At 37.6% G+C, this 27,698-nt stretch overlaps 1 protein-coding gene across 2 annotated transcripts in view; it reads left to right on the top strand.

Moving 5' to 3' along the window:
• The window catches only part of IFT88 (intraflagellar transport 88), a 145,755-nt gene that overhangs the window by 76,196 nt on the left and 41,861 nt on the right, over positions 1 to 27,698 (top strand). For both annotated transcript variants that reach the window (XM_027590104.1, XM_027590106.1), the window contains 4 exons: positions 1,029 to 1,215; positions 2,991 to 3,099; positions 6,052 to 6,202; positions 6,689 to 6,804. In XM_027590104.1, coding sequence (XP_027445905.1) covers positions 1,029 to 1,215; positions 2,991 to 3,099; positions 6,052 to 6,202; positions 6,689 to 6,804 — 563 coding nt within the window. The remainder of the gene's footprint in view (positions 1 to 1,028; positions 1,216 to 2,990; positions 3,100 to 6,051; positions 6,203 to 6,688; positions 6,805 to 27,698) is intronic.

Below are 27,698 nucleotides of genomic sequence, written 5' to 3'. Positions count from 1 at the left end.
TTAAAAGCTCAGGGAAGCAGTCAGCGGGAGCGTTATCGGAGAAGGGTTACAGGAACTAGCACTTTACATAGTGGTGGGGGAGCTATGGAAGTGAAGGGGCAGAAGGAGGGTCAGGGGGTCTGAACAGTGACAGAGTGACAGGCATGTCCAGCACCACCCAAAAGGGGGCCTTCATGGAGAGGCCCATGGAAAGCAGTTGCCTCTACATGACTGCCTCCTCTGTGGGTCCAGAGCCAAGCCCCATCAGGGATCAAGGGCCCTGTGGTCAGCAGGGACAGCACAGTTGGGAAGAGCCAGAGGTGGAGTCAAAGTGAATGAGGACAGGCTGGAACTCACAGGCATTTCTGCATCAGTCCTGCCACTGATGACCAGAAAAAGACCTTCAGAGGGTAAAAGCTGCTGCTTCATGTCTGCGGTCCTCATGTCCTATAAATTCCTTTCCGCCAGCTCTATAGACAAGAACCATACGGGGAAGGGGATTCTGGGAAATCTGGTTCCTAGTTTAAGCAAGCTGACACGGCACAGATGCTGCACTATTTCAGAATTGAAAGGTCCATGCAGCTTAAGTGAATGATGGCAAGGTCCTGATGGAGCATTTGGCAGAGGAGACAGAGAGAAGACAATTCATTGCTAGAAATGCAAGTCCTAGTAGGCAGCGCAACCAATTTGATTGAGGAGCCGAAAGGATAGTGATGCCTTTATAGCTGTATCAGTGCCCTAGGTTTGGGAAGCATAGTACTGCAATTGTGATATGAAATTTGGGCGTTCAGAATGGAGCCACTTACACGTAAATAGTGTTGTTATTCAAACCATGAGTCTGTGAAGAAGTCTTACCATAAGAAACTTGGGTAGCTGAAGGAGCTTGCTGATTAAAAATCTTTTGTAGAATAAGCCTATCAAGACCAAGATATGTAAAATATTTCTGTTTATCATATTTGTAATCTCAGAAAATCTGTTTATCAGGTCTGTAATCCAGAACAGTCAGAAAAGGTATTTGATGAACTCCAAATATTTTGTATTTCATTTAGGAAAATGAATTTGCACAAGCCAGCAGCTATGCAGATTTAGCTGTGAACTCCGATAGATATAATCCCTCAGCTCTGACTAATAAAGGGAATACAGTTTTTGCAAATGGTGATTATGAGAAGGCAGCTGAATTTTATAAAGAGGCTCTAAGAAATGATTCTTCTTGTACTGAAGCACTTTATAATATTGGTAAGTAAAACCAGCAAAATTGCTGTTTTGGGTTTTCTCCTTTACAATTTTTTTCTCTTTTCTTTTTTTAAATTGGCTTAAAGAGCTCCAATTCATTAGAGAGAAGAGTTGACTTCCTGGTAACAAAAAATTGAAAAGAAGGTTCTTGGATTATTAATTATTTTTAATGGAATTGATTCCAAAGTTATACACATGTAAAATTTGGATAGATGTTGTCTCTTGCCCTCTAAAAAGACTTTTCCAATTTATGTGCCACCATAGTATATGAGACTGACTGGTTTCCCAAGTTCCTGTTAATATTGGATATTTAACTCTTGCCAAACTGATGGGTGGAAAAAACCCATTTCCTTCCTTTTTAATTATCAATTTCAAACATAAAGAAATTCTACAGAAAAATAAATACTCATGTCCCTAACCAACTATATTTAACACATTTTAACATTTTGTCATATTCACATCAGGTATTGTTTTTAAACAAAATGTTGTAAGACCTAGAGGCATACCACCATCTTATTCCCTTCCCTGCCTGTCAGAGGTCACCTGACATGGGTATCATTTCTTCCTGTTCATGAGTTTGCAGTGTGGCAAACACATTGATGCAATACTGTGTCTTATCTCTTGGGTTATTAATGAAGTTTCTTTTGAAGTTTTCTTCTCCCTGCAATAAGTGTGTTTTGCTTTCTTTGGTTTGCTTGTTTGTTTTGTCCTCTGTATTTCACGTCATGAACTCTCCTCTGATGTCTGATGATCCCGGCCAGTCTTCTCGCATTTAGGAGTTTGCAGCTAAAAGCTGAGTGGGATCTCTGAGGCCACAAGTGAAGTTGATGCGCTGGCACCCTGCCAGAGGGCCGTCTGTCTGATCTGCGTAGTTGGGGAACTGCCTGTTAGCCAATTGGATCCTTCCTCCCCCAGAAGTCTTTAATCTCCTGCCAGAGGCAAAAAGAAGACCTGGCTGGGTTGGGAGGAGAGGGGGCAGGGAGGAATTGGCCATTTTAGATGGAGTCAAGGAGAGTTTAAAGTCATATTGGAGGAAGGGAGGGTGTGACCATTTGGGTAACTGGGAAAAGAGCATTACTGACAGAGGGAAGCGAATAGTAAAAGCCTTAATGCAGGAGATTTCTTGCTTAGGTATATATTTACTTATTCTCTTTATAAGTTTTAAATACTTTTCCTAGTCCATTGCTTGGCTTTTAACTTTGTAATTTCTTTTGTCAAACAATTTTTCTATTTTTATGTAGTCAAATTTTGCTTTTTTAAAATGTGTGGCTTTATTTGTTTATTGCTTTACAAAGCCCTACCCTTCCCCAAGATTATAAAATCATTTTCCTATATTTTCCTTTCATACTTTTACATCTTTGTTTTTCTGTTTAGTTTTAAAGTAAGTTTTGAATGTATTCAAAATAGGAATCTATGTTTTTTTGTTCCATGTGTAGTCAGTTGTCCTGGCATCTTTTGTTACTAGTCCCTTAGTCCCCACCGAGTTTAAATTCTGTAACTGAGTCCGTTTCTGAACTATGTATTCTGCTGATATATTTCTCTGTTCCTGTTCCCCTCCCACACTTTACAATCACTAAAGCATTATAGCATGTTTTGTTGTCTGCCAAATGTTAGTGGGAAATCCCCTCTTCCACCTTCTTCTTCTTAAAAAAAAAATCTATTCATCTTTATTTTCTCTTCTGGATGAATATTACATATATATAAGGATTTATTATGTGACTTTGAGAAAATTACTACCAGTAATAATGCTTATAGCTTTTTTCTTTCTTCTTTCTAAGGCCTTACCTATAAGAGGCTAAACCGGCTCGATGAAGCTTTGGATTGTTTCCTGAAACTTCACGCAATCCTGAGAAACAGTGCCCAAATTCTTTACCAGATAGCAAATGTGTATCTTATCTGAAAAACCTGAGGACAGTTGTTAATTCATTAAATAATCTTAGCCAATTAGGTAATTGATGAGGATAATATTTTAAAACTTATCAGATTAATATGTGATAAAAATATTTGAGTGATCCTGTTTTATTTTTTTCAATTTTAATTCCAGTTTAGTTAACACTAGGCATAGCATATTGATTCAGTAATCCTATACATTACTCAGTGCTCATCATGGTAAGTGCCCTCCTTAATCCCCACCACCTATTTCTGTCATCCCCCCACCCACCTGCCCTCTGATAGCCATCTGTTTGTTCTCTATAGTTAAGAGTCTGTTTTTTGGGTGATTTTAAAAGATCATTTGCATTATAAAAGGAATTATTTAAAGGTTAAAACTATTATTTCTTAATTTTTGGAAATAATAATTGAAATAATTGAGTATAACATGTTTAATACATATAAGCTATTCACTGGCTATAGATTAGATACTTTAGAATGTATTAACTCTGAGTCTTGTAGGGTATTTTTGAAGCAGTAACTTACTATTTAAAAGGAAAATATTGTTTATTACTGCTTGGTACTGTTGATTGAGTTTGGTTAATTTGTCTTATTTTAGCTGACCTATAGGTTTAATGAGTATAACTTTTCAAAGGCCTTTACCCTACAAAATTAGCCAATAGTTTATATGAATTCACTCATTCATTCCATTCACTCAGTAGTCACTTATTGACTGTGTGCTATATATGCCAATATTATGTTTAGAACTCTGGGGAATGTTGAAATTGAAAACATTCCTCCCGTGTCAGTTTCTCCTACAACTCCTGGCTTTCTTTAGTTTGGATTTTTTTTTCTTGCCATTGGTTGAAAAAGCAGAAATTTGTTAATGTTTTTAATGTCTTTGACAGTATTTGAAAAACATCTTAATTTCTCTCCTTATTTTAAAAATAATAAGCTTTCACAACAATATTTGGGAAGGGTTAAAATCTTTTTTTTTTTTAAGATTATTTATTTATTTATTTAACAGAGAGAGACACAGCGAGAGAGGGAACACAAGCAGGGGGAGAAGGAGAGGAAGAAGCAGGCTTCCTGCCGAGCAGGAGCCTGATGCGGGGCTCCATCCCAGGACCTTGGGATCATGACCCGAGCCGAAGGCAGACACTTAACGACTGAGCCACCCAGGCGCCCAAAATCTTTTTTTTTTTTAAGATTTTATTTGAGAGAGAGTGCATGCATGCATGGGGGGGGCATAGGGAAAGGGAGAGAGAAACTCAAGCAGACTCCATGCTCAGCACAGAGCCCATCACAGGGCTCAGTCTTAACCACCCTGAGATCATGACCTAAGCCGAAACCAAGAGCCAGATGCTTAATTGACCATGCCACCCAGGTGCCCCAGGAAAGGTTAAAATCTCTCTTTTTTTAAAAAAAATATTTCATTTATTTATCTTTAGAGAGGAGGGTGGGCAAAGGAAGAGGGAGAGAAGCAGACTCCCTGCTGAGTGGGGAGCTTGACAGGGGGCTTGATCCCATGACCCTGAGATCATGACCTGAGCTGAAATCAAGAGTTGGTTGCCTGACTGAGCCACCTAGGCACCCCAAGGTTAAAATCTTATGTAGAGGGATGCCTGGGTAGCTCAGGTGGTTAGGCGTCTGCCTTCGGCTTGGGTTATGATCCCAGGGTCCTAGGATCGAGCCCCACATCAGGCTCCCTGCTTGGTGGAGAGCCTGCTTCTCCCTCTCCCTCTGACTGCCACTCTGCCTATCTGTGCTCTCTATCTCTCTGTCAAAAAAAAAAAAAAATCTTATGTAGGTTTTTAAGTTAGCATTATCTTGATAAAATTTTATAGAAATATGTTAGGAAAAAGTATAAGGTATACCATTAATAATTTTAAATACTATCTGCTCTACTTTTGTTAGAGGACATAAAACATTTTTTAATGAAAAAATTATTTTTAGAGCAGATGGTTTCATGTTTATTCCATTTAGCTTTTTTGTTTTGTCCATTTGATCTCTCTGAAATTGCCACTGTCATAATCTGATACTGCCCAGTTAATGATCAGTTTGGATTTAGTTAAGCACCTGATATGTTTAAGGCTGTTTGAATACATTTTCTTATTTTTATGTTTCTCTATGGTATCACATTTGCCATCATTAAAAACAAGATTCTTGGGGCACCTGGGTGGCTCATTCAGTTAAGTGTCTGCCTTCGGCTCAGGTCATGATCTCAGGGCCCTGGGATCAAGCCCTGCATCAGGCTCCTTGCTCAGCGGGGAGTCTGCTTCTCCCTCTCCCTCTGCCCCTCCCCTTGCTCACATGCTCTCTCTCTCTCTCTCTTTCTCTCTCAAATATATAAATAAAATCTTAAAAAAAAAAAACCCAAAAAACCCAGAAGATTCTTCTTTTTCAATAAAACTTTGGATTGGAATATTTTCATTTCACTGAGACATTTAATATAAAAATAGTCAATAAGTATGGTGGGAATAAATTATTTGATAATATGCAGAGGATTTACTAGGCACAAAATCTACAAAAACGAACTCCTAATTTGGGGTTTGTAATCTAATTAGAGAAAACTCCAGGAAAATACATGGAAACTCTTCCCTTAATCTTTGAACATTTTAAGAGAGGCAGAATAATTGAACACAATTTTCAGGCATTTTTATTAAGGACAAATTTTGGACAGTGGACAGTGCTTTGAATAAAAGAGCAAACTGTTAATTCTGCTAGAAATTTGGGAGTTGATCTTAGTGGATAGTAATGAAGCAAAAGGAAAAGCAAGGCATGTATGGAACATGAGTGTTACAGTGCTGCATTTTTCATCCCCATCCCTGAGGAAATTTAGAGTAAACAGTATTAAATAGCACATTACTATAGGCTAAGAAATATTTTTACTGTAATGTTGTTTTTAGGTTTCCTTATTGATCAGTGAATTTAGAAAAATTGTGTTATCCTTAACTAAAATTGTCCAAGATATGAATTAATGGAAGATCCCAATCAAGCTATTGAATGGTTAATGCAGCTGATCAGTGTTGTTCCAACTGATTCTAGAGCTTTGTCTAAACTAGGAGAATTATATGATAGTGAAGGAGATAAATCCCAAGCATTTCAATATTACTATGAGGTACGTGTAATGTTACTTTCCTTCTTCTTTTTAGCTTTTTACAAATTGTTATAAAACAGTCAGCAGGCCTTTTAGTTTTTAAAAATTAGAAGCTTACTAGTTTCTAAATGAATAATTTAAAATAAAATAAAGCATTTGTGGAATATAAAGTTAGTTTTTGATTAATTTAATAAAAAAATTAAAAGTACAAATTCATTGTTCCCTTGAAGCATGATTTTCATCCTTTTTTTAATTCTATTACTTACTTAGTCTCAGATCATCTATCAGTACATCAAAAAGCTATTGATAGGTAATTTAAAAATATGTCAAACAAATGTTAAGTTTTCTAAATCTTGTAGTTTTAAAACTTACAAAGTACTTATGACAGCTCATACTTTTTTACTAAGAAACTTCACATTGGATAAATTCATTCAGTAGGTAAAATGTTGAGGTATAAATTATACGTTGCCACTGATGTTGTATTGTCACATTCCGTATTTTTTCCAGTCGTACAGGTATTTCCCCTCTAACATTGAAGTCATTGAGTGGCTTGGAGCCTATTACATTGACACCCAGTTTTGTGAAAAAGCCATTCAATACTTTGAAAGAGCTTCTCTTATACAGTAAGTAACTATACTGATTTCATGTTTACTAAAATGCCTTCTGTTGAGATTTGATTTTATCCCTAGAATTAGAATCTGATAAACATATTACAGGTATTATATAAGCAAATATTAATGAACATTAATGCATTATTTCCATTTTCTTGAATGATATTCCATTTTACTTGGTCTTTATTGTGATAAGTATATTAATCTTTTATGCAAAAAATTTAAAAAATACCTTCCTTAAGGTACTTTATTTTTCTTTTTCATATTTCAGCAAATAAGTATTATTTCATTATCAATTAGAAAATGACTGACTTGGTCCTAGGACAAGGTTTCATTTCTGAAAGACACCTAATAGAAATAAGTTGTGTTGGTTTTAATTTATAATCGATTTACATTGTATACTAAATATTTTAAAGCTGTCTTTAAGTTTATATCCGAATGTTTTATACATGCCTCATTAAAAAATAATTGAAAAATTCAGGTCTGTTTTGTATTTGGCCAAATTGAATTTTAACATTAAATGTGACTTTGAATCATTTGAATGATAAAGGAGTGCTTAATAATTTGATTGAGATCTGTGTGGAATTTATGTTAGACAATTTTGTTTTTTAATTTATTTTTTAAATTTAAATTCAATTATAATGTATTATTGGTTTCAGAGGTAGAGGTTTCAGAGGTAGAGGTCAGTGATTCATGAGTCTTATATAATACCCAGTGCTCATTACATAACATGCTCTACTTAATGTCCATCACCCAGTTACCCTATCCCTCCACCCCTCAGTTTATTTCCTATGATTAAGAGTTTATTATGGTTTGTCTCCCTCTCTGATGTCGTATTGTTTTATTTTTTCCTCTCTCCCTCTATGATCCTCTGTTTTGTTTCTTAAACTCCACATATCAGTGAGATCACATGATAATTGTTTTTCTCTGATTGACTTATTTCGCTTAGCATAATACCCTCTAGTTCCATCCATGTCATTGCAAATGGCATGATTTCATTTTTTGATGCCTGAGTAGTATTCCATTTTATATATATATATATACCACATCTTCTTTATCCATTCATCTGTCAATGGACATCTGGTCTCTTTCCATAGTTTGGCTATTGTGGACATTGCTGCTATGAAAGGGTGCATGTGCCCCTTTGGATAACTGCATTTGTATCTTTGGGGTAAATACCCAGTAGTGCAATTGCTGAATTGTAGGGTAGCTCTGTTTTCAACTTTCCTGGAACATCCATACTGTTTTCCAGAGTGGCTGCACCAGCATTCGGACCAACAGTGTAAAAGGTTTCCCTTTCTCCACATCCTTGCCAACATCTGTTTTCTGACTTGTTAATATTAGCCATTCTGATTGGTGTGAGGTGGTATCTCATTGTAGTTTTGATTTGTATTTCCCTGATGCTGAGTAATGTTGAACATTTTTTCATGTCTCTGTTGGCCATTTGTATGTCTTCTTTATATATATATATATATATATATATATATATATATATATATATATATATTTATGTTAATCACCGTACATTACATTAGTTTTTTTTTTTTTAAGATTTTATTTAATTATTTGACAGAGAGAGACACAGTGAGAGAGGGAACACAAGTGAGGGAGAGGGAGAAGCAGGCTTCCCGCCAAGCAGGGAACCCAATGCAGGGCTCGATCTCAGGACCCTGGGATCATGACCTGAGCCAAAGGCAGACACTTAACGACTGAGCCATCCAGGCGCCCCACATCATTAGTTTTTGATGTAGAGTTCCATGATTCATTGTTTGCATATAACACCCAGTGCTCCATGCAATACATGCCCTCTTTAATACCCATCACCAGGCTAACCCATCCCCCACCCCCCTCCTCTCTAGAACCCTCAGTTTGTTTCTCAGACACCCATAGTCTTTCATGGTTCCTCTCCCCTTCCGATTGCCCCCCCTTCATTCTTCCCCTCCTATCTTCTTTTTTTTTTTTTCCTTAACATATAATGTATTATTTGTTTCAGAGGTACAGGTCTGTGATTCAACAGTCTTACACAATTCGCAGTGCTCACCATAGCACATACCCTCCCCAATGTCTGTCACCCAGCCACCCCATCCCTCCCACCCCCCACCACTCCAGCAACCCTGTTTGTTTCCTGAGATTAAGAATTCCTCATTATCAGTGAGGTCTTATGATATATATCTTTCTCTGATTGACTTATTTCACTCAGCATAATACCCTCCAGTTCCAGCCATGTCATTACAAATGGCAAGATTTCATTCTTTTTGATGGCTGCATAATATTCCAGTGTGTGTGTGTGTGTGTGTGTGTGTGTGTGTGTGTGTGTGTGTGTGTGTATCACATCTTCTTTATCCATTCATCTGTCGATGGACATCTTGGCTCTTTCCACAGTTTGGCTATTGTGGACATTGCTCCTATAAACATCGGGGTGCACGTACCCCTTCGGATCCCTACATTTGTATCTTTGGGGTAAATACCCAGTAGTGCAATTGCTGGATTGTATGGTAGCTCTATTTTCAACTTTTTGAGGAAGCTCCATACTGTTTTCCAGAGTGGCTGAACCAGCTTGCATTCCCACCAACAGTATAGGAGGGTTCCCCTTTCTCCGCATCCCCGCCAACATATGTCATTTCCTGACTTGTTAATTTTAGCCATTCTGACTGGTGTGAGGTGGTATCTCATTGAGGTTTTGATTTGGATTTCCCTGATGCCAAGCAATGCTGAGCACTTTTTCATGTGTCTGTTGGCCATTTGGTTGTCTTCTTTGGAAAAATGTCTGTTCATGTCTTCTGCCCATTTCTTGATTGGATTATTTGTTCTTTGGGTGTTGAGTTTGATAAGTTCTTTATAGATTTTGGATACTAGCCCTTTATCTGATATGTCATTTGCAAATATCTTCTCCCATTCTGTCGGTTGTCTTTTGATTTTGTCGATTGTTTCCTTTGCTGTGCAAAAGCTTTTTATCTTGATGAAGTCCCAATAGTTCATTTTTGCCTTTGTTTCCCTTGCCTTTGGAGATGTGTCTAGCAAGAAGTTCCTGTGGCCGAGGTCAAAGAGGTTGCTGCCTGTGTTCTCCTTTAGGATTTTGATGGAGTCCTGTCTCACATTTAGGTCTTTTTCCATTTGGAGTCTATTTTTGTGTATGGTGTAAGGGAATGGTCCAGTTTCATTCTTCTGTGTGTGGCTGTCCAATTTTCCCAACACCATCTGTTGAAGACACCGTCTTTTTTCTGTTGAATATTCTTTCCTGCTTTGTTGAAGATTAGTTGACCATAGAGTTGAAGGTCCATTTTTGGGTTCTCTGTTCTGTGTGTCTGTTTTTGTGCCAGTACCATACTGTCTTGATGATTATAGGTTTGTAATAGAGCTTGAAGTCTGGCATTGTGATGCCACCAGCTTGGTTTTCTTTTTCAACATTCCTTTGGCTATTCAGGGTCTTTTCTGGTTCCATATAAATTTTAGGATTATTTGTTCCAGCTCTGTGAAAAAAGTTGTATTTTGATAGGGATTGAATTGAATGTGTAGATTGCTCTAGGTAGCATAGACATTTTAACAATATTTGTTCTTCCCATTCATGAACATGAAACATTTTTCCATTTCTTTGTGTCTTCCTCGATTTCTTTCATGAGTGTTCTATAGTTTTCTGAGTACAGATCCTTTGCCTCTTTGGTTAGGTTTATACCTACATATCTTATGGTTTTGGGGGCAATTGTAAATTGGATTGACTCCTTAAATTCTTTCTTCTGTCTCATTGTTAGTGTATAGAAATGCAACTGATTTCTGTGCATTGATATTAATCCTGCCACTTTGCTGAATTCCTGTATGAGTTCTAGCAATTTTGTGGTGGAGTCTTTTGGGTTTTCCACATAGAGTATCATGTCATCTGCAAAGAGTGAGAGTTTGACTTCTTTATTGCCGATTTGGATGCCTTTTATTTCTTTTTGTTGTCTGATTGCTGAGGCTAGGACTTCTAGTACTATGTTGAACAGCAGAGGTGATAGTGGACATCCGTGCCATGTTCCTGATCTTAGGGGAAAAGCCCTCAGTGGGTTTTTCATATATGGCTTTTATGATATTAAGATGTGTTCCCTCTATCCTTACACTGTGAAGAGTTTTAATCATGAAAGGATACTATATTTTGTCAAATGCTTTTTCTGCATCAATTGAGAGGATTATATGGTTCTTGTCCTTTCTTTTATTTATGTAGTGTATCACAATGATTGATATGTGGATGTTGAACCACCCTTGCAGCCCAGAAATAAATCCCACTTGTTCATGGTGAATATCCTTTTTATGTACTGTTGGATCATATTGGCGAGTATTTTGGTGAGAATTTTTGCATCCATGTTCATTAGGGATACTGATCTGTAATTCTCCTTTTTGGTGGGGTCTTTGTCTGGTTTTGGGATCAAGGTAATGCTGGCCTCATAGAAAGAGTTTGGAAGTTTTCATTCCATTTCTATTTTTTGAAACAGCTTCAGAAAAATAGGTATTAGTTCTTCTTTAAATGTTTGGTAGAATTCCCCCCGGGAAGCCATCTGGTCCTGGGCTCTTATTGGGAGATTTTTGATGACTGCTTCAGTTTCCTTGCTGGTTATGGGTCTGTTCAGGTTTTCTGTTTCTTCCTGTTTCAGTTTTGTAGTTTATACGTCTCTAGGAATGCATCCATTTCTTCCAGATTGCCTAATTTGTTGGCATAAAGTTGTCCATAATATGTTCTTATAATTGTTTGTATTTCTTTGGTGTTGGTTGTGATCTCTCCTCTTTCATTCATGATTTTATTTATTTGGGTCCTTTCTATTTTCTTTTTGATAAGTCTGGCCAGGGGTTTATCAATCTTATTAATTCTGTCAAAGAACCAGTTCCTACTTTCGTTGATCTCTTCTACTGTTCTTTTGGTTTCTTTTTCATTGATTTCTGCTCTGATCTTTATTATTTCTCTTCTCCTGCTGGGTTTAGGCTTTATCCGCTGTTTTTTCTTCAGTTCCTTTGGGTGTAACATTAGGACGTGTATTTGAGACCTTTCTTGTTTCTTTTTTTTTTTTTTTAAAGATTTTATTTATTTATTTATTTGACAGAGACACAGTGAGAGAGGGAACACAAGCAGGGGGAGAGGGAGAGGGAGAAGCAGGCTTCCCGCTGAGCAGGAAACCGATGCAGGGCTCGATGCCAGGACCCTGGGATCATGACCTGAGCCGAAGGCAGACGCTCAATGACTGAGCCACCCAGGCTCCCCAAGACCTTTCTTGTTTCTTGAGAAAGACTTCTATTGCTATATACTGCCCTCTTAGGACTGACTTTGTTGCATTCCATAGGTTTTGAACAGTAGTGTTTTCATTTTCATTTGTTTCCATGAATTTTTTAAATTCTTCTTTAATTTCCTGGTTGACCCATTCATTCTTTAGTAGGATGCTCTTTAGTCTCCATGTATTTGAGTACTTTCCAAATTTCCTCTTGTGACTGAATTCCAGTTTCAGAGCATTATGGACTGAAAATATTCAGGGAATGATCCCAATCTTTTGCTACTAGTTGAGACCTGATCTGTGACCCAGGATGTGATCTGTTCTGGAGAATGTTCCATGTGCACTTGAGAAGAATGTGTATTCTATTGCTTTAGGAGGGAATGTTCTGAATACATCTGTGAGGTCCATCTGGTCCAGTGTGTCACTGAAAGCCCTTGTTTCCTTGTTGATCTTTTGCTTAGATGATCTGTCCATTGAAGTGAGTTGGGTGTTAAAGTCCCCTAGTATTATTGTATTATTATTGATGTACTTCTTTAATTTTGTTATTAATTGGCTTATATAATTGGCTGCTCCTATACTAGGGGCATAAATATTTATAATTGTTAGATCTTCCTGTTGGATAGACCCTTTAAGTATGATATAGTGTCCTTCCTCATCTCTTATCACAGTCTTTGGTTTAAAATCTAATTTGTCTGATATAAGGATTGCCACCCCAGCTTTCTTTTGATGTCCATTAGCATGATATATGGTTTTCCATCCCTTCACTTTGAATCTGGAGGTGTCTTTGGGTCTAAAATGAGTCTCTTGCAGACAGCATATTGATGGGTCTTGCTTTTTTTTTTTTAAAGATTTTATTTATTTGAGAGAAAGAATGAAAGAGAGAGAGCACATGAGAGGGGGGAGGGTCAGAGGGAGAAGCAGACTCCCTGCCGAGCAGGGAGCCCGATGCGGCACTCGATCCTGGGACTGCAGGATCATGACCTGAGCCGAAGGCAGTCGCTTAACCAACTGAGCCACCCAGGCGCCCTGGGTCTTCCTTTTTTATCCAATCTGATACCCTGTGTCTTTTGATTGGGGCATTTAGCCCATTTACATTCAGAGTAAATATTGAAAGATCATGCATTTAGTGCCATTGAATTACTTATAAAGCGACTGTTACTTTATATTGTCTCTGTTCGTTTCTGATCTTTGTTACCTTTGGGTTCTCACTTTGCTTAAAGGATCCTTTTTAATATTTCTTGTAGGACTGGTCTGGTGATTACACATTCTTTTAATTTGTTTGTCCTGGAAGCTTCTTATCACTCCTATTTTGAATGACAACCTATCTGGCTGCCTATTTTTCTCATTTAGCATCCTGAATATATCATGCCAGTCCTTTCTGGCCTGCCAGTCTCTGTGGATAGGTCTGCTGCCAATCTTGTAGGTTACAGACCTCTTGTCCCGAGCTGCTTTCAGGATTTTCTCCTTGTCTCTGAGATTTGCAAGTGTCACCATCATATGTTGGGATGTTGGCCTATTTTTATTGATTTTGAGGGGGGTTCTCTGTGCCTCTTGGACTTGGATTCCTGTTTCCTTCCCCAGATTAGGAAATTTTCTGCTGTAATTTTTCCAATATACCTTCAACACTTCTCTCTCTTTCCTCTTCTTCTGGGATCCCAATTATTCTAATATTGTTTTGCTTTATAATATCACTTATCTCTTGAATTTTCCCCTGGTGATCCAGTAGTTGTTTATCTCTCTTCTATATCACTTAATTCGCTCTTCTGCCTCATTTATCCTAGCAGTTAGAGCCTCCATTTTTTATTGCATCTCATTAATAGCCTTTTTGATTTCGACCTGGTTAGATTTTAGTTCTTTTATTTTTCCCGAAAGGATTCTCTAGTGTCTTCTATGCTTTTTTTGAAGCCCAGCTAGTATATTTATAGTCGTTATTCTGAACTCTAGTTCCAACATCTTACTTATGTCCATACTGATTAGGTCCCTGGCAGTACTGCCTCTTGTTCTTTTTTGAGGTGAGTTTTTCCATCTTGTCATTCTGTCCAGAGATGAATAGATGAACAAGAGAACAAAATACTAAAATGGCAACAACGACTCCAGAGAAATATACATTAAATCAGAAGAGACCCAAAACTGAAAAAAATTTAAAAGAAAGAAAAAAAGAGGATATAATCAGACAAGTGAACAGAATAGAGCAATACCCTGTATCCTGTGTGTGTTTTGGTCTGTTTGTTAGAAATCTAGATCCGAAAATTGTAAAGAAAGAAAAACTTACATATAGACAAAAATAAAGTTAAATACAATGAAATGATAGAAGGTAACTGTAAAAATAAAAATTAAAAGACAAGAAAAAACAAAAGAGAAAAAAACAACAACAAAAAGGAAGGCATATAAGCAGACAGGTGAACAGAACAGAACAATACACCATATCCTGAGTGTATTTTGGTTGGTTTGTTAGAAGAAACTACATCTCGAAATTGTAAAGAAAAACATATATATACTAAAATAAAATTAAATACATTGAAAGGATAGAATATAATTGTAAATATGAAAATTTAAAAGGACTTTACAAAAGAAAAAAGAATATGATCAGACAGGTGAATAGAACAGAGCCATACATTAGATTTTGGGTGTATTTTAGTCCATTAGAGATAATTGCATCCCAAAATTGTAAAGAAAGAAAAACTTATATATACAAAAATAAAATTAAATACAATAAGGGATAGAATATAACTGTAAAAATGAAAATTAAAAATGATTTTAAAAAGGAGTTGATAAAATAAGAAATTGGTTGAAAAAGGAAAGAAAAAAATTAAACTTGAAAGACTAAAGAATCGGGGAAAAGCCATGAATTCCATGTACTGTATTCCCCTAGTACTGGAGTTTTGCAGTTCTCAGTGATTGGTAAAGTTGGTGTTGGCTGGATGTTCTTGCTGATTTTCTCGGGGAAGGGCCTGTTGCTTTGATTTTCAAGAGCCTTTGCCCCAGGAGGAATTGCACCGCCCTTGCCAGGGGGCCAGTCTAAGTAATCTCCTCTGTGTGGCTTTTGTTCCCTGAAGCTTTTCCATGCAGCTTTTAGAAGATGGGATTGAAAATGGCAACCTCCCAATCTCCAGCCCTGGAGCCAAAAACTTGGGGCTCCACTCCTCAGTGTGCCCTCAGAGAAAGCAGTCAATCACTCCTGTCTCCCTGGTCTCCATCCGCACTCTGTGCTCCAGCCTATGACTAAGTGTTTCTAACTCAGGCACATGACCCCGTTTCGAGTCTCCAAATCCTTAAGACTCATGTAGCACGCTCCCATGCCGTTCCTCCCAGGGAGGAAGGGGTTCTCACTGTTTCTGCCACTTGCTGGGCCCCTGCTTAGGGAGCAATCCCCTGATCATGCCGTGGTTCATGGTTTATGGGAACTCCTAGCTGAGAGCCCACTCCTGGGCTTGCAGATTGCACCTGGCTTCCCTGCTCCGATGCCTTGGGAGCTCTGCTGCACTCAGGCACCCAGTCTTCCTGTGACCCTAGGGATCCTGAGACCACACTGTCCCAGCAAGTGTTCCACCCCTGCTTCGCCACCTGAGCGCCTCTCAGGCAGGACGTCCCTCACCAGAACAGACTTCTAAAAGTACTGATTTTGCACTCCACTGCTATATCACTTGCTGGTAGCTGGCTTATGAATGCTCCCTCCCCCCGCGGTCTGTCTTCCCATATATCACCTCAGATTTGCTTCTCCGCACCTCCTACCTTGCAGAAAGTGGTCGTTTCTCTGTAGAGTTGCAGCTCTTCTTTTCTTTGATCTCCAGTTGAATTTGCAGGTGTTCAGAATGATTTGGTAGCTATCTAGCTGAATTCCTGGGACCAGATGAAACTAAGGTCTCCTACTCCTCCACCATCTTGGACTCCTCTCCTAGACAATTTTTTTAAAAAAAGATTTTATTTATTTATGTGAGAGAGAGAGAGCATGAGTGGGGGGAGGGTCAGAGGGAGAAGCAGACTCCCTGCTGAGCAGGGAGCCTGATGCAGGGCTCAGTCCTGGGATTCTGGGATCATGACCTGAGCTGAAGGCAGACTCTTAACTGACTGAGCCACCCAGGTGCCCCTAGATAATTAGTTTTTATGTTAGCTTCACTAGCTAACATCATAAAACTTAATCTCTTAAGTCACATAAATTTACTTTGAAAATTATAAAACTAATCACCAACACTAGGGGATAGTTTTTAGTTTAATCATATACTTGAGACTCAAGTTACAAAAGTAACACACTCTAACTTTTTATTACACTTAATACTAACTCTAGCCTTAGCCCATTAGCTCATATAACACCCTTCTTACTTTGAGACTCCCATCTACCTTGACTCCTATTTGTGAATGTTGTATGTTGACCTCATAGCCATTCTCTTACCTTGTCTAGTTCATTTTCTTTCTCTCTATGCCACCAATAGTCTAGTTTCACAAATTTAACCTCCCTAACTCCTCTGCAGTTCAGCCACCTAGATCTTATCTGATTCTGATTATCACCCAGCACATTTATACCAGTAAAATCTCATTAATATCCACCTGTTTGAACATAACCTCCTCTCTTTCCAACTTCCGTACAACCTATTTTCCATTATGCCTTTCTTTGATAAGACCTCCAGTCTCCTGACCTTCCTTTCTCTTGCAGTCTCAGTGTTTCCTGGCTTTAGTTCTGAGCCTGTCCTTTCTAGGCTGCTTAAATGATCACATCCGTTTCCTTTCTTGCTTACTTCTTTACTTTTTCTCTCTTACTTTTTTTTTAAAGATTATTTATTTGAGAGAGCGAGAATGAGAGAGAGAGAGTACATGAGAGGGGGGAGGGTCAGAGGGAGAAGCAGGCTTCCTGCTCAGCAAGGAGCCTGATGTGGGACTCGATCCCAGGATTCTGGGATCATGACCTGAGCCGAAGGCAGTCGCTTAACCAACTGAGCCACCCAGGCGCCCTCTCTTACTTTGCTGCCCCATCTGTCCCAATACATTTCAGTTCATGGGTTAATCCAACCATTTATTCCATCCTATTCTATTCATACACAGCCTCGGAATCACTACTGGACACAACTTATGTAACCAGATGGGTTGATGCCATACAAATTTGTGTTTTGTGAACACCGCTCATCAGTCTTAAGTGTCCCTGACTAACTGCCCTTTCTGTGTTCCTCACAGATCTCCTCAGTCTCTCTACCTATTTTAAACTTAAATTTCCCAGAAAATAGAGAAGTCTTTTCTAGGAACTCCCTTAATATCCCCCTCTCCCTGCTTTCCTGTACATTTAGTTTCTGTTCCCACCAGTTTTTACTTCCGTCTGTGTGACAGAGACATTCAATATGCATGTGGACATTTATTTTCCCGAGCATTTAATTTCTGTACCATACATCTAATTTCCACTTTTTCTCTCTTTTTTTTAATATGCTAAATCTTAATTTGTCAGGTGAATTTTCCCTCTACAGTAAAAATGTAAGCTCTCTGGAGGCAGTGGAGAGGTGTTGGTTCTTGTGTCACATGGTTCTTACATATTCCAGAGTATTTGGCATATAGTTGAATTAAGCTACGTTACCTATCATTGGTATTCCTTTACTGTAGAAACTCCTCACTTTGCTGTATTTCTTATATGTTTATGGTTCTTAGTAATCTGGTATTTCTGGTAATTGTGTTAAGCCTATACTATTGGTTCCTGTTTTCCTTTATCCCTAAATCATGTCTGAAAGCATCAAGAAATCTTAGTCATAACTGGTCCATTTAATGTAATATCATTATTAGAGAATTTCATGCATTAGAAATTGTTTCTTAATATTGATCATGATGATTATAAATATGGGATGCAATCAAGCAGAGCAATATACACATTATAGGAGTTCCATAGGGAGAAGAGAGAAAAACGTGCAGAGAGACTCAAGAAACAGTGACTGAAACTTCCGGAATTTAAGGAGAGACATGGATCTACAAATCCAGTAAACTCAATGAATTTAAAGTAGGAAAAACTCAAAGAGACCCACATCAAAACACATTATAATAAAACTTCCAAAAGACAAAGACTCTTGAAAGCAACAAGAAAAAAGTTCCTCATAATGTACAAGGGATCCTCAGTAAGATTATCAGATTTCTCAGAAATCTTGGAGGCCAAAAAACAGTAGGATGATATGAAGTCCTAAAATAAAAAACTGTCAATCAAGAAGTCTATATCTAGCAAAACTCTCCTTTCAGAATGAAGGGAGGGGTAGAAGGCAGCAAAGTAAGAGGGCTAGGCTTGCTTCATCCTATGAATACAACTAGATAACTATAAAATAATCCTAAATACCCCAGAAGTCAACCTGAAGACTGGCAGAACACACTCCACAACTGAAGGTAGTGATGAGGCCACACTGAAGAAGGTAAGAAGTATAGAGATGTGGTTTAGGGGAGAAATGGATCCTGGCTGCTGTGGAGGGGAGGGAACCATGGTTGCAGAAAAGGGCAAGAAAGGAGCACATAGGAATGCACAAGTCTTTGAAAGTGAGAGGGGCTGAATTTCATGAGTTCTTGCAACCTGAGCGGCTTAAAACCTGAAGTTTTAAGTGTCGGAGGGCTGGACTGCTCCTGGAGAGAAGGCAGGGAAACAACCCAAGGACATACAGTGTGAAAACAGTGATCTGAAGAGTACCTGAGGCACAGAGTAGGGAGATTATTTGCCTTCTCAGAGCATGTCCCCATAAGGCAGCATTCATGGAGAGGCCTCTCTAGGAAAAAAGGAGCTGGCCAGTGACATTTCCCTCCCTTCAGTATAAGCATAGGACTTCCTGTAGGAAGCAGCATAGCACCAACACTGGCTACCTAACTTGTTTACGCTAAGCCCCACCCTTTGGTGCTCTGGTGGAAATGCCCTTCTAAGTTAGGTTTTCCTACCTGCCAGCATTGCAGTCCCCTCCCCAAGAAAACCAGCACAAACCCATGCCCACACCACGTCTCCCGACCAGAGTTTTTCACGGCCTCAGTTCTGGTGGAGGTGATTTCAGGTCTTATATCACAAGCAGACCAGAACACACGAGTTAAAACTCACCCATATTCAGGCCAGGGACCGAACATTGCCCACAATAGGCAAGGTGAGCCTCTGCAGATGACTAGCTTGAAGGACAGAGCAGACAGAGCACAGGTAGCACACATTGGAGACTTTCTCTGAAGAATCAGGCCCTGGGCACTACATGAACTCTTCTTCATAAGGTCATAATGTTCAGGAGCAGGAGACATAACTGTCCTTTCTAACACACAGAAGCACACAGAGACTTAGACAAAATGAGAAGACAGAGGAATTATCCCAAATGAAAGGACAAAATAAGGCCACAGACAGAGATCTAAGTGAAACAGATTAAGTAACATGCCTGATGGAGAATTTAAAGCAGTGATCAAAAGGATACTCACTGGACTTGAGAAAATAATAAAAGACATCAGTGAGACCCTTGCCACAGAGATGAAAGAGTCCGAAAAGAATCAGAGATGAAGAGTGCAATAAATAAGATTAGAAACATGCTTCGTGCAATGAACAGCAGGCTGGAAGAAGCAGAGGAACAAATTAGTGATCTAGAAGACAAAGTAATGGAAAACAATGAAGCTGAACAAAAAAAAGAATTATGCAAAATGAGAATAGACTGAGGGAACTTAGTGACCCCATCAGACGTAATAGCATTCATATTATGAGAATCCCAAAGAAGAAAGAGAAAAGGGGGCAGAAATTTTATATTATATTTTATAATAGCTGAAAACTTCCCTAATATGGGGAAGGAAACACCCAGATTCAGGAGGCACAGAGAATCCCCATCAAAATCAACAAAAGCAGATCCACACCAAGACATATTTTAATTAAACTGGCAAAATATAGTGATAAGGAGAAATCTTAAAAGCATCAAGACAAAAGAGGACAGTTACTTAAAAGAACATCTATAAGACTTTCAGCAGATTTTTTTTATCAGAAACTCTCCAAGCCAGAAGGGAGTGGAATGATATCTTCAAAATGCTGAATGGGAAAAATCTGCAGCCAAGAATACTCTATCCAGCAAGGCTAACATTCAAAATAGAAGAAGAAATAGTCTCACAGACAAAAATTAAAGAAGTTCATGACCATTAAACTGGCCCTGCAAGAAATACTAAAGGGGACTCTATGAATGGAAAAGAAAGACCAAAAGTGACAGTGTGAAAGTAGGAAACACAAAAGCAGTAAAAATGAATATTTCAATAAGAAATCAGTCAAGAAATTCACAAAATAGAAGGATGTAAAATATGACACCTTATACCTAAAACATGCAAGGAGAAGTTTAAAGAATGGGTTGAAACTTAACCATCAGCTTCATATAGAATACTATATGCAGAAGATGCTATATACAAACCTAATGATAACCACAAATCAAAACTAATAAGTATGGAAAGAATAAAGAGAAAGAAATCCAAATATATTACTAAAGAAAACCAGTAAACCATGAAAAAAAAGGTAAGAAAAGATCAGATAAAATCTCCAGACACCACCACAAAACAAGTAATAAAATAGCAATAAATGCTCCAAAAGACATAGGGTGTCAGGATGGTTAAAACAAAACAAAACAAGACCCCTCTATATGCTGCCTACAAGAGACTCATTTTAGACCTAAAGACACCTGTAGATTGAAAGTGAGGGGATAGAGAAACATCTATCATGCAAATGGATGTCAAAAGGAAGACAGAGTAGCAATAGTTATATCAGACAAACTAGACTTTAAAACAAACACTAAAAAGAGACAAAGAAGAACACTATATAATAATAAAGGGGACAATCCAAAAGAAGATAGAATGATTGTTTAAATATTTATGCACCCAACATGGGAGCACCCAAATACATAAAGCAATAACAAACATAAAGGAACTAATCAATAATAATACAATAACAGTAGGGGACTTTAACAACTCACTTACTAAATGGACAGATTATCTAAACAAAAAAATCAACAAGGAAACAATGGCTTCGCATTACACTCTGGAATAGATGGATTTAACACATATATTTGGAACATTCCATCCTAAAACAGCAGAATACACATTCTTTTCAAGTGCACAGAGAACATTCTCCAAAATAAATTACATATTAGGCCACAATACAGGCCTCAACCAATTCAAGAAAATTGAAGTCCTATTATGCACCTTTTCTGACCACAAAACTATGAAATTAGAAGTCAAGCACAAGAAAAACTCTGGAAAGAACACAAATACATGGAGATTAAATAACATGCTACTAAACAATGAATGGGTCAAAAGGACATAAAAGAAGAAATTAAAAAGTACACGCAAAGAAATGAAAATGAAAATGCGAGGGTCCAAAACCTTTGGGATAAAGCAAAAGTCGTTCTAAGACAGAAGTATATAGCAAAACAGGCCTACCTCAAGAAGCAAGAAAAAATCTCAACCTAACCTTACACCTAAAGGAGCGAGAAAAAGAACAACACATAAAACCTAAAACCAGCAGAAGGGAGGAAATAATAAAGAGCAGAGCAGGAATAAATGATATAGAAATGACAAAAAAACAATAGAACAGATCAATGAAACCCGGAACTGGTTCTTTGAAAAAATTGATAAACCTCTAGCCAGGCTTATCAAGAAAAAAAGAGAAAGGTCTCAATTCAGTAAAATCACAAATGAAAGAGGAGAAATAAAAGCCAACACCACAGAAATAGTTAGAATATTATGAAAAACTATATACCAACAAATTGGACATCCTAGGAGAGATGGATAAATTCCTAAAAACATATTAAGTTACCAAAACTGAGACAGGAAGAAGTAGAAAATTTGGAGAGACCAATAACCAGCCAGGAAATTGAATCAGTAATCAAAAACATCCAACAAACAAAACTCCAGGACCAGATGGCTTCACAAGTAAATTCTACCAAATATTTAAAGAAGAGTAAATACCTATTTTCTCAAACTATTCAAAAAAAATAGAAACAAAAGGAAAACTTCAAATTCATTCTGTGAGGCCAGCATTACCATGATACCAAAACCAGATAAAGGCAACACTAAAAAATAACTATGGGCCAATGTCTCTGATGAACATAGATGCAAAAGTCCTCAACAAAACGCTAGCAAACTGAATCCAACAATACATTAAAAAAAATTTATTCCTGGTTTGCTGCAAGGGTGGTTCAATATTTTCAAATCAACATGGTACATTACATTAATAAGAGAAAGGACAAAAACCATGTGATCGTTTCAATAGATACAGAAAAGGCATTTGACAAAGTACAACCCATTTGTGATAAAAAAAAACCCTCAACAAAAGTAGGTTTAGAGGCAACATACCTCAAAATAATAAAGGCCATATATGAAAAACCCACAGCTAACACTATCCTAAATGGGGAAAAACTGGGAGCTTTTCCTCTACAGTCAGGAAAAAGACAGGGATGGCCACTCACACAACTTTTATTCAGCATAGTAGTAGAAGTCTTAGCCACAGCAATCAGACAACAAAAAGAAATAAAAGGCATCCAAATTGGTAAGGAAGAAGTGAAATTTTCACTATTTGCAGATGACATGATACTCTGTATAGAAACCCCAAAAGACTCTAGAACTGATACATGAGTTCAGTAAAGTTGCAGGATACAAAGTCAACATACAGAAATCTGTTACATTTCTGTACACCAATAATGAAGAAAGAGAAATTAAGGAATCAGTCCCATTTACAATCACACCAAAAATAATAAGATACCTACAAATAAACCTAACCAAAGACATAAAGACCTGTATTCTGAAAACTATAAAATAATGATGAAAGAAACTGAAGATGATATGAAGAAATGGAAAGACATTCCATGCTCATGGATTGGAAGAACAAATATTGTTTAAATGTCTATATTACCCAAAGCAATCTACACATTTAATGCAATCCCTATCAAAATACCAATAGTGTTTTTCATAAAACTAGAAGAAACAATCCTAAAATTTGTATAGAACCACAAAAGACCCCAAATAGACAAAGCAATCTTGGAAAAGAAAAGCAAACCTGGAGGCACCACAACTCCAGCATTAAGTTTTACTACAAAGCTGTAGTAATCAAAAGAGTGTGGTCCTGGCACAAAAATATACACATAGATCAATGGAACAGAATAGAAAACCCAGAAATGAGCTCACAACTATATGGTCAGTTAATCTTCAACAAAACAGGAAAGAATATCTAATGGGAAAAAGATAGTCTCTTCAACAAATGGTGTTGGGAAAACTGGACAGCTACATGCAAAAGAATGAAACTGGACCATTCTCTTTCACCATACATGAAAATAAACTCAAAGTGGATTAAAGACCTAAATTTGAGACCTGAGATCATAAAAATCCTAGAAGAGAGCATAGGCAGTAACCTCTTTGACATCGGCCATACCAGTTTCTTACTAGATATGTCTCCTGAGGCAAGGGAAGCAAAAGCAAAACTAAACTGTTGGGACTACATCAAAATAAAAAGCGTCTGCACAGTGAAGTAAACAATCAATGAAATTAAAAAACAACCTACAGAATGGGAGAAGATATTTCCAAATGGCCTAGCCAGTAAAAGGTTGGTATCCAAAATATATAAAGAACTTACAAAACTGAACACCCAAAAAACAAATCCAATTTAAAAATGGGCAGAAGGGGGTGCCTCAGTGGCTCAGTCAGTTAAGTGTCTGCCTTCAGCTCAAGTCATGATCTCAGGGTCCTGGGATCGAGCCCCACATCGGGCTCCTTGCTCAGCAGGGAGCCTGCTTCTCCCTCTCCCTCTGTCACTCCCCCTGCTTATGCTCTCTCTCTCTCTGCCTGTCAAGTAAATAAACTCTTAAAAAAATAAAATAAAAATGGGCAGAAGACATGAACAAACATTTCTCCAGAGAAGATACACAGATGCCCAACAGACACATGAAAAGAGGTTCATAATCGCTTATCAGGGAAATGCAACTCAAAACTGCAATGAGATATTCCCCCCACCCCCCGCCTGTTAGAATGGCTAAAATCAACAACACAAGAAACAACAGGCGTTGGCTAGGATGTGGAGGAAGGGGAACCCTCTTGCATTGTTGGTGGGAATGCAAACTGATGCAAACACTGTGGAAAATAGTATGGAGGTTCCGCAAAAAGTTAAAAGTGGAACTAACCTATGTTCCAGCAATTGCACTACTAGGTATTTACCCAAAGAATGCAAAAATACTAATTCAAAGGGATACATGCACCCTGATGTTTATAGCAGCATTATTTATAATAGCCAAAATATGGGGACAGCCCAAATGTCCATCAGCCGATGACTGGATAAAGAAGGTGTGTGTGTGTGGGTGTGTGTGGGTGTGTGCGCGTGCGTGTGCGCATGCACACATGCGCACACACACGTGTGCACACTGGAATATTAGCCATAAAAAAGAATGAAATCTTGTTATTCGCAATGATATGGAGGGAGCTAGAAAATATAATGATAAGTGAAATAAACCAGTCAGAGAAAGACTAATACCATATGATTTCATTCATGTGGAATTTAAGAAACAAAACAAATGAGCAAAAGGGAAAAAAGAGAGAGAGGCAAAGCAAGAAACAGGCTTTTAACTCTAGAGAACAAACTGATGGTTACTGGAGGGGAGGTGGGTGGCGTAGTGGGTGAAATAGGTGATGGTGATTAAGGAGTGCACTTGTTATGATGACCACCAGATCATGTATGGAATTGTTGAATCATTATATTGTATACCTGAAACTAATATAATACTGTATGTTAACTAGAATGTAATAAAAACTTTAAACTTTTTAAAAATAAAGTAGGAGTCAGCAACTACCTACTACTACCAGTTGCCTGTTTTTTTATGGCCAAAGAGCTCAGACTGTTTTGTTTTTTAAGATTTTATTTATCTGAGAGAGAGAGAGAGAGAGCATGAGTGGGGTGGGGGAGGGCAGAGGGAGAAGGAGAAACAGACTTCCTGCTGAGCAGGGAGCCTGACACAGGGCTTGATCCCAGAACCCTGAAATCATCACTTGAGCTGAAGACAGACAGTTAACCTACTGAGCCACCCAGGCACCCCACTGAGACTGGTTTTATACCTTGTTAAGTGGCTTAGAAAATATGAGTATTTGTGTCAAGTGAAAAAAAAAGAATGAAGGAGAAATTAAGACATTTTCAGATATAAAACAAAAGCTGAGGGAGTTTGTTACCAGTACACCTACCCTGTAACACGAAATGCTAAAGGGTATCCTTCAGGCTGAATTGAAAAGTCACTAGACAATAACTCCCGAGATCTAAGAAAATATTAAAGAACACTTGTAAGGTAACTTTGTAGGTAAATAATAAAAGCCAGTATTGTATTTTTGGTTTGGCTTATAACCTTTCTTTTCCCTATATGATTCAAAAGGCAAACACAGAAAAGAATGCACAGAAAAGGAATGTTGGGAATCAAAACAGTACACTACAAAAATCAACTAAATACCCAAAAAGGGCAGTAATGGAGGAATTGAGGAACTAAAAACATGCAGTACACAGAACAAACAGCTAGAAAGAAGAAGCAATCATCGTATATTAGTAAGAACATTAGAGAGAAATATATTGAAATCTTCCAGTAAATGAAAAAGATTGACAGATTCAATAAGAAAATCAGTATCCACCTGTAAGCTGTCTACAAGATATTGAATAAACCTATAACTAGCAGAAGAAAAGAAATTATAAAGATGGAATCAGAGATAAATAAAATAGAGAATAGCAAAACAGTAGAGAAAATCAATAAAATCAAAAGTTGATTCTTTGAGAAGATTAATAAAATTCACACATCTTTAGCTTAGATTGATGAAGGAAAAGATAGACTACTTAAATTACTAAAATTAAAAGTGTGCATAGGGTCATTACTACCAATTTTGTAGAAATCAAAAGATTATAGGAGAACACTTGAACAGTTGTATACCAACAAGTTAGATAGTATAAGATAAATCAGACAAATTCCTGGAAACACACAATCAACTAAAACTGATTCAAGAAGAAATAGAAAATCTGTACAGACCTGTGACTAGTGAGGAAATTGAATTAAGTGATCAAAAATATTCCAACAAAAAAAAATCCCTGGACCAGATAGCCTTACTGGTGAATTCCACTGAGATGATTGATTTTATGTGTCAGCTTGACTGGCCACTGGGTGCCCAGATTAAGCATTATTTCCAGATGAGACTAACATTTGAAATGATGGACTCAGTAAAGCAGATTGCCCAGCTCACTTTAATATTCATATGGGTCTCAAGGGACCCCGAATAGCCAAAACAATTTGAAAAAGAAAAAAGTTGGAGTTCTCACACTTTCTGATATCAAAATTTGGTACAGAACTGCAGTAATCAAAACAATATTGATACAAAGACATGGTGATGAATGGAATCTAGGATTCAGGAAGAAGGCCTCATGTATATAGTAAATTGATTTTCAACAAAGGTGCCAGGGCCATTCAATGAGGAAAGGACAATCTTTCCAACAAAAGGCACTCAGAAAACTTGATATCCACATGGAAAGGGATGAAGTTGGACCCTTACCCCAAATAAAATTTAATTCAAAATGGATCAAATAACCAAATGTAAGACCTAAAAGTATAGAACTCTTAGAAGAAAACAGAGGGGAAAATCTTTATCCTTTTGGATTTGACAATGATTTCTTAGATGTGACACCAAAAGCACAGGCAATAAAAGAAAGAAAAATAGATACATTAGACTTCATCAAAATTTAAAACTTTCATACATCAAAAGACTGTATCAACAGAATGAAAAGGTAGCCCACATATTTGCAAGCATATATCTGATAAGGGGTATATCTAGAATATATAAAGAACTTCTGTGACTCAACAACAATAACAAAAAGCACTTTAAGAGTAGGCAAAGGATTTGAATAGACATTTCTCCGAAGTGGTATACAAATGGCCAATAAGCACATGGAAATATTCTCAACATCATTAGTCATTAGGAAAAGGCAAATCCAAAATCACAATGAGATACCACTTCACAGCTTTTAGGGTAGCTGTTACATTTAAAAACAACAACAAAATAATAAGTGGTGGGTCATTGAGTATGTGGAGAAATTGTAACCCTGTGCATTGCTGGTGGAAATGTACAGTGGTATTTTATGGAAAATCATTTGGTGGTTCCTCAGAAGGCTGCTCTTAGAATTACCATATGATCCAGCAATTCTACTCCTAGGTATATACAAAGGAATTGAAAGCTGAGACTCAAACAGATATTTGTATATGCATAGTCATAGCATTTTTCACAAAGGCCAAATGGTGGCAACAACCCAAGTACCCATCACTGATGAATGGATAAACAACAAAATGTGGTTGTATACATGCAATGGAGTATTATTCAGCCATAAAAAGGAATGACATTCTGACACATGTTACAACATGTCACATGCTACAAACAGGAAAACATCATGCTAAGTGAAAGAAGCCAGACACAGAAGGACAAATATGCTGTGATCCCACTTAAAAGAAATATCTAGAATGAGCACATTTAGAGACAGTATATTAGAGGTTACTAGAGTCTGGAGGGGGGAGACATGAAGAGTTAGTACTTAGTGGTTGTGCAGTTTCTGTTTGGCCAATAGAAAAGGTTTTGAAAAGACAGTGGGTGATGATTGTACAACATTCTGAATATAATTAATGCCACTGAATTGTACACCCCAAAATGACCTAAAATGGCAAATTTTTTGTCATG

The sequence above is a fragment of the Zalophus californianus genome, chromosome 3, assembly GCF_009762305.2.
Source record: "Zalophus californianus isolate mZalCal1 chromosome 3, mZalCal1.pri.v2, whole genome shotgun sequence".
In the NCBI taxonomy this organism is placed as follows: Eukaryota; Metazoa; Chordata; class Mammalia; order Carnivora; family Otariidae; genus Zalophus; species Zalophus californianus.
The sequence above is the reverse complement of the archived record's forward strand: the minus strand, read 5'-3'. Positions and strand labels throughout refer to the sequence as shown.